Source organism: Coffea eugenioides, unplaced genomic scaffold (genome assembly GCF_003713205.1).
Source record: "Coffea eugenioides isolate CCC68of unplaced genomic scaffold, Ceug_1.0 ScVebR1_3028;HRSCAF=4162, whole genome shotgun sequence".
Classification (NCBI taxonomy): domain Eukaryota; kingdom Viridiplantae; phylum Streptophyta; class Magnoliopsida; order Gentianales; family Rubiaceae; genus Coffea; species Coffea eugenioides.
This window is the reverse complement of record NW_020863566.1, coordinates 133-12,974: the sequence shown is the minus strand read 5'-3', so window position 1 is coordinate 12,974 and position 12,842 is coordinate 133. Positions and strand designations below refer to the sequence as shown.

General features: G+C 35.0%; 1 protein-coding gene across 2 annotated transcripts; it reads right to left on the bottom strand.

The window, feature by feature from the left end:
• Positions 1 to 2,089: 2,089 nt before the first annotated feature.
• Positions 2,090 to 8,355, bottom strand: LOC113757384 (probable choline kinase 2). 2 transcript variants are annotated; one of them, XM_027300702.1, is made up of 8 exons: positions 7,765 to 8,355; positions 6,763 to 6,884; positions 6,418 to 6,613; positions 5,574 to 5,691; positions 5,447 to 5,494; positions 4,086 to 4,191; positions 2,807 to 2,915; positions 2,090 to 2,510 (listed from the first exon to the last, which is right to left on the bottom strand). In XM_027300702.1, exons 1-7 carry the CDS (start codon positions 8,332 to 8,334, stop codon positions 2,846 to 2,848), a joined length of 1,230 nt encoding a protein of 409 aa, XP_027156503.1. In that variant the 5' UTR covers positions 8,335 to 8,355; the 3' UTR covers positions 2,090 to 2,510; positions 2,807 to 2,845. The 2 variants fall into 2 exon arrangements, with proteins under 2 accessions (XP_027156503.1, XP_027156502.1); XM_027300701.1 differs by having other exon boundaries at positions 4,091 to 4,191.
• Between the last annotated feature and the right edge of the window lie 4,487 nt (positions 8,356 to 12,842).

Genomic DNA, 12,842 nt, shown 5'->3' with positions numbered 1-12,842 from the left:
TTGCTTGCTTGTTTTTGTTGCTACATGTTTAATTGCTTTATTAGGCTCTTGCATCTAGTCGAGCATGCTAAATGCTATGTGCTATGTGTTTACGAGTATTTTGGCATGTCTACTTGCTTTCATAGCCATGAATGAATGGAATGGATGAATGTACGTTTCCGCTAGTCCAACGCTAGTCGGAATTCATAGAATGGGCTAGTCCAACGCTAGACCCTTAGGGATTTCCCCTCATTAGCATATCATTTGCTTGTTCACCACATATCATGCATTTTTCTTAGTTTTATCGCTTGGCATGCTCCTCGAACCCCCTTTCCCTTCATTTTAGGATTTTTGCATATCATGATAGTTGTAGGGTCCATTTGCTTGAGGGTCCCCTTCTGATAAGGGAAACGAGCGAGTGTGGCTACTCGATAGCCTTAGCACGCTAGTTTCGCCTTCTAATCAAAGGGAAAATCAAGTCACGATTTAGGTCTCCCCGTACCCAATATGCATGAATTCCCTAGGCTCATGCATTCTCAATCCACTCTATCATTACACTTTCACTTTGTCTCATTTGCACACATGCACCTTTTTATCACTTCACTTGCACACGAACACTTTTTTGTCTCCACTTGCACACGAACCCTTTTATCTTCACTTGCACACGAGCATTTTATCTTCACTCGCACACGAGTACTTTCATCTACATTTGCACACCTTCACTCTTATCTTATTACTTTTATCATTTTTCTCACTTCACACAAACTCACACCTTCACATGGCATGCATTCCACTCATTTTTCACGTCATTTAGGTTTAGGTGTGACCTCTCCAAAAGGATCATTATTGGGCTTCACAATTAATGTGATTGGCACCACTCAACCTTTGAAGAGAAATTTCCCCCAATTCCCCTAGGTCTAGGTTTTTGCATTCATATAGACATATCCAATACGCGATACACACCTTGGGTAGAAAAATTAGGAAAAATTGGTTTAAGTCGCGCAACTAGCCTTGGCTAGGTCAAAGGGGTGCCTTGGATTCTATCCTTGCCTTCCCCTTTGTCAAACGTGACCCCCGAACCTTTTTCTTTGGCTTACGTGGACTAGGAGTCGTTTTAAAAAGGGTTTTACTACTTTGTCTTTAAAAAACACTTTTTTGGGTGACTTGGTACACCCCAAATCTATACCAAGTGGCGACTCCGTTTTCATATTTTAAAAACCCTTTTTAAAATTTCATTTGGCCAAATCGTCGCTTTCCAAAGTCCCATGGCCTTTTTACTTTTCATTTTGCACACGTTCACACCACACTTCACACACACATCACTCACATTTCACACACTCACCTATCGAAAAGTGGGGCGCGACAGTAATGAGCTTCAGTTTTCGATCAAAAAAACCAACTACTTTTTTTATCATTTTTTCAGCGTCGAACGTAGAATGTGAAATTAAGTTAAATTGTTTAAATGAATATTTATGAAATCTCGAACCACATGTAGTGCCTAATTTAATCGTTTCGTTTCAATTTTTAGTATTTCTTCTCAAACAATCTTTTGTACAAATTGACATAAAAGAGTTTTAAAGAAAAAGGTAATTTATCTTGTTTAGTGGTATGAAGAGATTTTGGTAGATTGGAATTTTTAATCCTCGACCCAAATATCCATGCGTTCAGATAACTTACACTTTGTCTGGATTGTAATTTTTTAAAGATAGAAAAATTTTTGTATTTTCTATAAACACATTTGTCAATTACTTTGTCAATCTTTTGTATTATCTCATATACATCAATTCGCTATAGTATTTTTTTTTTTACAAGAATTTTTTTAAAAAAGGAGTAACAATCTCAAGGGGCTCTTAGGGACTTGAGTTTGTAAGCTTTTAATTCGAGGTTTTACTTCTGCATTCAAGCTGCCTACTACCTTGAGTTTGCAAGCTTTCAATTCTAGTTCTTGAATTGTAATTCCCATGTTTTACTCTTGAGAAATTAAGGAAAACTGCTATTGCAAGAAAACAATGTAATGTACATCAACTTAACAACCAAAAAATAAATAAATAAAAAACTTTAAAAAAAAGAGTTCAGATTTTATGCTCTTCACAAATAGAAGAAACTAACAAAGATATCAAAGCATGAAAAGAATGTCTTACATTTAATGAAAAAATCAATCATAATTTTGCACCCTAACTAATCAAAAAAACTCTCTCTTGCTTTACAGAGGATAACAGCCACTTGCACCTTTCCTTAGCCAAGAAAATTCCAATCACCTGACTTAAATTTTCAACAACTTGACAAGCAGCCAAAAAAGATATCACAGCAGCATTTCATGTCAATGACTAGCACCCATAGATGATGAAAAAATCCTACTCAAAAATTGATTCCCATGTTTCTGGTGGACTGCTACGCTGGACATGGTATTTGTCTACTTACAGGAAGAAGCCAAAATGGCAGGGGCTGCCAAAAGACCGACTTATGAACTGTCCAGCTTCCACATATGCACATAAAGAGTTGGCAGAGAGTATCATACTTTGCTTGCTAGCCTGCACACAAGTAAATAATGATAAAGAATTACAAAATCTTTCGAGTCTGAAATGGAAGAAGACATTTTCATGCATTTCTCTCATCGATCTCTTTGAATCAAAATTTATGATCACAGTGGCACACAAGTTGGACTTCCTAGGTCCAACAAAATACAGAATGATAAAAGAGCAGCTTGTCCCATAGGGAATGATTTGTATGCAATATACTGGGATTATGTACTCTTCTTGTCCACTGGATATCAAGACAACTCTATATGAATAAAAGCTCATGCTCCAAGATTACCATCAGTTCTTACCTGTTAAAGTATAGCCCTAGCACAATAGATCTGGCTTCTTTAACCAGTACTGCTGAAACCTCTGCCTAGCATACTCCAAATAATCGAAGTCGATTTTGTTAACGTGTTCCTGAAAAAAATCAATGCAGTTAAGTTGAACACTGAATTTGTAAATATGCATGAATCTTATGATTAAGACGCTCAATGAAGTCTTATTATTTAAAATGAGACGATATCAACTATGTCAAGTGCCGGTATCTTTAACTGTAATACTAAGCTAACTTCAAAACTGTCGGAAATTATCTTGAGGACCGCAAAATGCATAACCTAAAAGTACTCCTAATACCTATATAGTCCTACCAATCACCCCTGTTCTGTGTGTCAATATATGTTGAAACAATTACAAGAGATATCTCTTGTTATTTAAGGGGCAACCAAATTTGAACATGATTTCATAAATAACCACAGTTTGCTATACAAACCAGTTCCACAAAGTATCCAAAAGCCTGGACAGAAACCCAATCAACTGCCAAAGTCCCTGCTTGTACTGATGTCTCATTTCTAGCATTTAGTTCTTAGAGACCAAAAATAGAGAAACCAGGAGAAAAACATTACAACCATTTTGAGACATAAACTGTCAATTGATGAAGGGCATAAATTTATCCTTTGTAATCATGTGGGAGGACAGAGATCAGGAAAGCATCAGAAAATAGTGGCTCTGATCCTTATTTGAGCAGTCGAATGACATTTTTTCAGCACAAAGTACTTATTCTGTGAAATGAATGAATACTATAACTTGTTCACATTTGTCGAAGGCACTGAATACTAGGAGAGACCAACTATAGGAGATATTCTAGTCCACAACCATTTTAACTTGGTACAAACATGCAACTCCGTCAAAGAGGATGACTCAGCAGATAAAACATTTCAGACACCTTATAAGGTACAATCATGCCTTCAGTATAAGCACAAAGCAACTTATTCTATGGGAAATTGAGAAATAAAGAAGTAACTACAGATGTGCACAGGACACCGTGGTGCCTCATGGTCAAGAAAGCAATTATCTTCTCGGTAAACCTCTATCACCCAAATTCTACATACCACACGTTTGATTTTTCATAATTGCTTCGCGCACATCCTTGTTGCTGTCTAGATTAGACTTTTTTAGCTTGTAACATTTGAGTGTTTCTCGTACCCTAGTGCAAGTAATTAACTAATAGTATTCTAGACTAAAACCATTTAATGCTCAGCGTATTATAATAGTGTACTAAAACATTTATGCAGTGAACGGATCTCATACAGTACCGAGATAATTCCCCACAGGCCCCAGAAGAGATGGCTTGCAAGAGTATATTTCTCTACTTCTTGGACTAGCTGGTCCACCTTAAAGGCATTAGGTTGATCACCTACACAAAAGATCACAAAGATTGAGATTGGAACTTATAAGAAAGTTCATCCAAAATTTTCTTCTATTGAAAACGAAAAAGCACTGGAAATTAACAAATACTCGACTAGGACCCCCTGATTAAAATTTCTTAACGCATGTTCTTCTAGCATCAGTGCATGCAAAAATCGCTTGGTTGGCCTTCCTACCTGACGAATGCCTATTTTCTATCTCTGAAGCCTACAACAAGAAGTGGGAGAAGCAGGATTCGAACCTACATAGAAAAACTTCTTATCAGGGTTTGACAACTTGACTTGAACACAATATCCTTTGTCTTTTGTCTTTTTCTTTGGTACTCTATGGCCTATCGACTGCCCTTGCTTGCTGGCAAGTGTTGAGGTGACATAAGGGAAGACTTCCTATTCTGCTGGACCTTGGTTCTCAACCGTTTCACTAGAAGGGCTGCTGACTAATCCATCACCCATACTTTGCAGGTAATCCCTTACGGTGCCAAAGACAGAAAAAATGCATATTGATTACCTTAATATTTCTTACAACAGCTACTCTTCATTTTCCTTTGAGTGGTTCGTGAAGCAATTGATGAGGCGCAGTATATATTAGCTCTTAATAGGACATATTCCAGATGCTTACCTCTGCACGTGTAGATCACTATTTGTTTTTACTAACTTCCTTTTGTATGCACTAATATTTGGTTGACGGCCAGCATTTACATTAATGTTTGGTTCACTTCTAAGACATAAAAGCCTCATGATCTGACAAATGATGGATCCTCTTTCATTGATCAAATTGAGACTTTTATGTTCTACCATTTGGGAAAGGCCCCCTTTGGCGAAGTAAAGTAGGAGACTGCATCAACTGGTTAGTGAATTAGATACATCAAGACTTCACAGGCAGGATGAAGTTTGGAATATCCCAAGTGAGCGTGAGCAAATCCATGCAAAAGGTACTACAGCATGGGACAATACGAGCCCCATTCATAGAGAAATTAGAACGTAGGCTGTATATCACGTAGCTGAAGTATGCCTTGGGTAACTTGTCAGGCACTGATGGCTACAAATTTGATTGTTGTAGGCGTGCATCTAAGCTACATAATCTGAATAATCTCCAATGCCCCCCATCATATACAATAGACAAGCTATGCATACATATACCTTTACATACACCACAGACAAACACCCCTCATATAATGCACAGGGAGAGAGAGAGAGAGAGAGAGAGAGAGGGAGGGAGGGAGGGGGATTTAAAATGTTCGGTACCTGAATTACTTAAATATATCTGGACAAACCGCTTGCGCTCCTCGACATCTGTTCCAAGTTCTTGGTCAGTGAAAAGCAATTCAGATTCGGTTTTCAACCTAACACAAAGAAAACTGTACAGACTCACCGGGATATTTACTGTAGTCCAAAATATGAGGGGTTTCTGTATGATAGTCAGCAGCCATTTCACAGAAGTGATTTGCAATATCAAAAGCAACAGGATTGTAACTTGCATATTCATAATCCTGTGAACAACAACAACATGATTTATAAAAGATCAATAATGAATAAAACTATATAGAATACAGAAGGAAAGAAGAAGAGGAAGAAGCGATTACTCTGTTTTTAAGCAGAGAGACATAGATAGCTATCAAGTAAAAGCATATTCGCTTAATTCTACAGAAAGTCACAATGGAAACACACACACACACACAAAACAAAAGGAGGTGATTCAGCAACACTACGTTTTATTTGAAATTGAATCACTTGAATTCACTTGCAAAACAAATTACCCCATATTAAGGAGGAGCAAAACCATGGAATATAAGATAACAAGCTCATTAACAAAAAAAAGGACCACAGATCTCTGTAATATAAGAACCTACTTGAAGGAAAAATCAGGTCACAATCTCAGGCAGAATACTTATCCTGATCACAAGATGGAACATTTCCAACGTACTCCATGTTTACCAAGTATATAAATAACTGGACGGTTATTCAATTGAAACAAAAAGAGAAACTGCAGCTACAGTTATTTTCCCTGATTCTACTTCAGCGCAATATACTTACTTACTGAAAAGAAACAAAACCAGCAAAGAAATCAATTAGCAAATTTTGCCAACTGGTAGATTACCCAGCTGACTTTATTACTTCAACATAATATAAAGGATGAGGATCACATGAAACTACAAGAATTTTCCTTCAACATGCTATAATCAGAAAGCACAAAAGTAGACAGCAGTTATACTTACTATTATGGTAATGGATCTGGTCTCTTCATCAATCATTATGTTCCCATACTGTAAGTCATTGTGGCAGAAACCTATTTGTTGATTGTCACTTGTCATTTTCTCTTGCATGCCAGATATTTCATCCTGTAGGGTATCCAGGGAAAAGGCCTTAGCTTCTTCCAGTGAACACATGTTCTTGGCAGCATTCAACCAATTGCTGCAAAATCAATGCATGAAAAGCCTCATCAAACATCTATTGAATGAAAATCAAAATAATTATCTGTAACCATTCAAAGACCTTCATTTTGGTAAAGGTGTCAACTTTGCCTCTTTTGTCAAAGATGACTTGAATTTAGACGAGCATACCGCAGTCTATCCCAGAGGAGGATAGTCTTCAGGGCAGGCATATCAAGTTCATGAAATTCCCTCATTTTGACGGCTATAAGAGCAGATATTTCTGGATCACGTAGATCAGGTGCTGAGAGAGTCTGAAACGCAAAAAAAGTTGTACTATAGTGAATTCAGAGCATGTATCAGAATGTAAAGAGGCAATTTGCTAGGGAACCCAATGTTTTACCTGAAAGTTCAAAGTCACATACACATAAAACATCTGAGAACTAAAATGTCCTAAAGTCCACAATTGGAGGCATGTATTACAAGTCAACAAACAATCTCTTCTTGACTTCCAAACTACCTTTTAAGAGGCTAGATTAATGATTAACTTTAAGCAGAGTGGATCCTTCAGAAATATGTGATGCTTCATCTCCTTCATCCTTAGAGTGGGATGGCTTAAGAGAATATCTTCGATGCAATTAATCACAAACAATTAATCTAGGAAAGTTTCAGGAAACAAGATAAGGATATATCATCGTGTATTTAACATCTTGGTACATTACATTCTTAGCATTGCAAAACAAACTTAGCACTATGATTTCAATACAAGTTTAATTCCGGAGATCACGTTGTCTTCAGTGCCAATTAAAGTTGCACCCAGCAACTTCGAGCCCACATCATTTGCATTTTAAAAAAGGATTCCAAGTCACGGTAAGACAATTAAAAGTTTGGCCTTTGAATGAAGAGCTTGGATCTCCAATTTATAAACATTAGATTGCCATGGAATCTTAAATTTTAATATTTAAGCCATACTGAATATGCAAACACATTATTTTTTCAGCTCGCAAATAGAAAAACAAAAAAAATCACAATCCAATGCATTGAAATTGATCCCATCTCCCTATAATTACATATTAGAAGTGCAGAAACAATTCTAAAAATGTAAAAACCCAAAGCAAGTACCACTGTACAAAAACATAAGCAAGCATTTTCTTGAAAAAAGGGGAAGAAAAGAAATAGGAAAAGTTTATGTACCCTGGCACGAATGAACTCTTCAACACGGCCATTGGAGAACCTGGCAAGCAATCTAGGCCCCTGACCCTTCTGAGACATAAACTCAAACGTCTTGATCTCATTCTCCCTATCAAAGAAGATATCCACCCCTTTACCATAAATCCTCACGAGCACTTTCCTGGATCGCTCGTGAGTAGTGGGCCATTTTATTTGAAAAACTTCGTTAGTCATAGCCCCCTTAAGTGGGATCACCTGCAATTGATCCGGGTTGATCGTATCCTCCCATTTTGAAGCCAATGCTCTCAAGATCTTCTTGGCCTCTTCAGGAATGCAATCATTGTTGTTGCTGCTGTCCTCTGCAGGCGAATTGGATTGGTTTTGGAAAGAGCCCATTATTGGGGGTAGAGAGGTGCTTTTTCTTGGGATTTTTCTCAGGGTGGTGGGTTCGTTTGTGGGAAATGGAGGGAGAAAGGTGGCTGGTGGGAGGAAATTTTGGAAAGGCCGTTGTGGAGATTCGTCATGGAAGAGTATTGAATTTGGAGTCAATGGTGCTGCCGAGTTGGGCAGTTTGAAAAGGACACGTTGCGACATTCTGGGGAGAGCGACTGGAGCATCAGCATTGCACGTGCGGCTCACCCCAGAAGCGCGAGGCGCCAGCAATGGACGCGAGGCAGTACGGTCGATCTGTAAACCATTTAATTAAATGGTGTAACATTTTTTTTTTACGTTTTGTAATTTTATATAAACTTCTTGTATATTATTATAACAGAGATGTAATATTTTATTACTATTCATGTGAATTCTATATGTAATAATTGTGTCTCTGCTGTTAAATTTTACAAGTAGTTCATGTAGAGTTACACTTTGTTCAAAAAATGTTATATTATTTCGAACGATTGTACACGAATCCGCCAATGAATGGTGTAAGATGGCACAACAAATGTAGACCTTATAAATACTTTTTGGACATGTGTAAAAACTATAACAAATTTTTTTACACAAATTGTAATAATGTGTAAAACTAAACAAAATTTTTGGGCACCAGTTTAAATGAGAAAATTTTTTGTATTTTACAACATTTTATTGTGTAATCGTCAAGTATTTATTGAATTATTCTGATTGTATTATGTTGTAGGGCAAAATTGACGTAGGCAATTGTAAAGAGTTCTTGATCCAAATGCAAGGGAGTAGGCTCCCTAGGCAACAAAGGCATAAAAGTGAACCATGTACAAAATTGGATCATTGCATTGTACAATGTAATATTGACATAACAGAAGTAGGCAATATATATGCCAAAATATGTGTGTATAAAGACATACGCACACTATGATAACAACCGTCCAATTTGTATCCAAAACTCAATCCTAACCGTCCAATTTCAATTTTATTCATTTTTCACCATAAATTATTTCTGCAATCATTATTGTGATTACAGAGAATATATAAAAATGGTTTACAAATATGGGTCTTCTAGGATAGAAAATTCTTTAGAAAAATTTTATAGAATAATATAACACTATTTCTATGGTGTGATGTTTATTAGGTGATACAAAAGATTGAAAAATATATTTATGATATAACTAAAAAAATAATTTGCAAAGAAATGACTACTTAAAAATTTAACACATTGTTAGTTATTACAAATAACTTGTATAACTTCATTAGGGACTAAACTTCAAATGCTAAATATTAAGGACTAAAATTACATTTTTTTTTCCATAAGTCTTAAGGACTATAATAATTATTTATGTTTGTAGTGAAAGTGCAAAAGTAATAAAGTGATAAAGATCTTTTAGAAACATAATTTTTAGAAATTTCACCAGTTAAATGGAGTTTCAAGGTGTTGAATTCCGTAGTACCTTGTCAGGATCATCGGTGTTTTCTCCGTGTCAGAGTCATAGTTGACCGAATTTTTTTCAAAACACGAATATTCTGAGAAATTAGCCTAGTAAATGAGTTAAGACTTGCCAAAAGCTAGTTTGGAGGAGTGAAAAATGATCTCCAAATTGCATGAATTAGGCATACCCTCCAAGGTTTCTTTAACTTGCAAAATCTCTTTAAATTTTCAGACTTACATGGATTATTGATGACTTAAGAACTATTTGTGTTGAATAGTTTGCCCATTTTTTTTGCCAATCTTATAAGTTAACCTTCTTTTTTTTCCCTGAAAGTAGGTTTAATCTTGAATACCAGATATTATTCGGAGGAAAATTGACTTGTTTTTAACATTGGCAGCATGCAATCCCTCAAAATTTATAGACGGAATGATGTCTTAACAACGAAAGAATATTCAAGAGATAACAACTGCAGTATATACTTCTTTCTAGAAAAGAATATTCACCAAAGAACGACAAAATTAAGTGGCATAAATCAAAAATTCCTAAAGAATACGCTTCTTCGAGATGCAAATTATAGTGCTAAAGTTATGTATAAGAGTATGGACAATCTGCAGAATCCTTATCATGCTGTTAGATGACTCAAAAATGGAAAACTGCCACATTCACAAACACTCAGATTCCTTGATGTATGGTACCTGAGTCCTGAAAATATGCTGTTCTTGTCCTAAAATGCCCGTTAAAGAAGATGCAGATATATACCTTATGGCATGTCCTATCAAGAACTTGCATTGAAATTAGGGATAATTGCAGAAACCTCCCCTGAGGTTTCTGATACTTGCACTGACCTCCCCTCTAGGTTTAGAAATTGCATTCAGCACCCCTGAACAGGAACAATTCGTTGCAGAAACCTCCCCTGAGGCTTGATGTCCCATTAAAAAATTATTTGTAGAAGTGAGATAAGAAATTTCTTTCAATTTTACCCCTAATCTTGCTTGACAATTAGTGTTAACAAAGGAGGGGCATAGGCATTAAAGATCAAGCAAGTTCAGGGGGTATAAATGCAACATATTTTTCATTCCAATATCTAGTTTGGTTTGATGAGTGTTTCGGAATTAAATGTAATTAAATTTCAAATTTATCCCTGATATAACAATTCTTATAAAACAAAAGAATTACACATACGACAAATTAACATCTCCATAATTGTAACTACAATAGTTATTAACTTTTTTGATAAAATATAAGAAAATCATAAACCATAACAAAAATTAATACTAGAAAATAAATATAGTGGTTGTATTAATAAGGAGTAAATTTCCAAAAAGAGAGAGTTTTTAAACTAACTTTTTAAAGAGTGGCGATTTTTGAGTCTCTTCCCAAAGAGTGAAAAAAGCATCGAAGGAATGCGTTCTTCCAAATAAAAATGCAACTTTCAAATACGTTATTTGAATTTTCATAAATTTGTTTAAATATGAAATTAGTTAATTAGATAAACAGAAATTAGTTAATTAGTTAATTAATTAATTAGATAATTAGTTAGTTAATTAGTTAATTAGTTTAACATGCAAATAGTTTGTTAGTTTCGGATAGACAACAGCTTTATTTAATTAGTTAATTAGATAAATAGAAATTAGTTAATTAGTTAATAGTTAATTAGATAATTAGATAATTAGTTAATAGTTAATTAGATAATTAGTTAATAGTTAATTAGTTAATTAGTTTAACTATGCAGAAATAGTTTGATTAGTTAATTAGATAATTAGTTAATAGTTAATTAGTTAATTAGTTTAACTATGCAGAAATAGTTCGATTAGTTAATTAGATAATTAGATAAATAGAAATTATTTAATTAGTTAATTAGATAATTAGTTAATTAGATAATTAGTTAGTTAATTAGTTAAGCAGTTAATTAGTTAATTAGTTTAACATGCAAATAGTTTGTTAGTTTTGGACAGACAACAGCTTTAGTTAATTAGATAATTAGTTAATTAATTAATTAGATAAACAGAAATTAGTTAATTAATTAATTAGATAATTAGTTAATTAGTTAATAGTTAATTAGATAAATTAGTTAATAGTTAATTACTTAATTAGTTTAACTGTGCAGAAATAGTTTGATTAGTTAATTAGATAAATAGAAATTAGTTAATTAGTTAAATACAATTGGGGGTACTCTAGTAAATTCACACATTTTTACCTTTTAAATTAACTCCAACTTTTTCTAGGGGAGGTTACTGCTATTTCAAAATTGATAGGGGAGGTCAGTGCAATTTTCCCTTGAAATTATTACATGTCAAAAATAGAAGTTCTCATAGGCAAAAAGAAACACACACACATTTTAAGTGAATTGATTTTTTTTCCCCTTTAGCAAAGACAAAATTATCTCATATCCGGTAGCTGAAGGCTCATAAACCCTTTTCAGTGCAGAGAGGTTATCTATACATGCTATACATCATTGACAATATCAAATGTATGAATAAGTCTTAACAGGGACAAAATACTGACAGAGAAAAGGGGTGGCGGGGGTTGTAAGCTGCTTAAACTTCCTGCAAGGGATTGTGGCCAAACGAACTTGAAATTTCTGTATTTAGATGTTTGGCACCAGTGTAGATCAGGCATAAATCTTTGGTCAATTTGAAACCTCAATATATTCTTCCAAGAGTCGCTCAATCGTCTTGCGAGATGTGACTCTGTCAACTTCAAATGCTTTCATCTCCTCTCTTAGATCTGCACAGCCATAAGATAAAGATCTCATTCAATGCAGAAAGTAAAATGGACGACGCATACCTAACTATGCTTATCCAACTTTCGGAGACAGGCAATGAGCGGACTGCAAGGTCATTTCTAATTTGTAACAAGTGATTGTGAGTATGAGAGTTTGGCTTGCTTTAGTTATAGCGCTACGGCATGGATAATATTCACTTCCATTATGCTAAACCTATTAGGAAAAGTTGGCTTCCTCAGTTACTTGTGCAGCTGCATAACATGATATTAGGCAAGCAAACCCCAAATTTGACTTGTTTGGATCTCTTATACTGTATCCTCATATGAATTAACATGGAGAAGTATGAAGCCAATTTCATATAAGGTGAGGTGCGTTTTGATACACAGGATCCTCAAGCTACTTCTATGTTTCAAAATAGAGTGCATTTAAAGATAAAGTAGCAGGATTTTGAGATTGGACAGAATGAAAACTAGGACAATAAAGTGGGCACACTGACTGGCACAGTTTTTCCTGCCAAAGGAAAGCAAAACTATTAG

What these genes read in the sequence shown, in the direction of transcription:
- LOC113757384 (XM_027300701.1), bottom strand. Translation starts at nt 8,334, where the DNA reads ATGTCGCAACGTGTCCTTTTCAAACTGCCCAACTCGGCAGCACCATTG. An exon ending in AAGAGTTCATTCGTGCCAGG is followed by an intron (nt 6,885 to 7,764) that starts GTACATAAACTT and finishes TTTGCGTTTCAG; the next exon opens with ACTCTCTCAGCACCTGATCT. An exon ending in GATATATTTAAGTAATTCAG is followed by an intron (nt 4,192 to 5,446) that starts GTACCGAACATT and finishes TCTTTTGTGTAG; the next exon opens with GTGATCAACCTAATGCCTTT.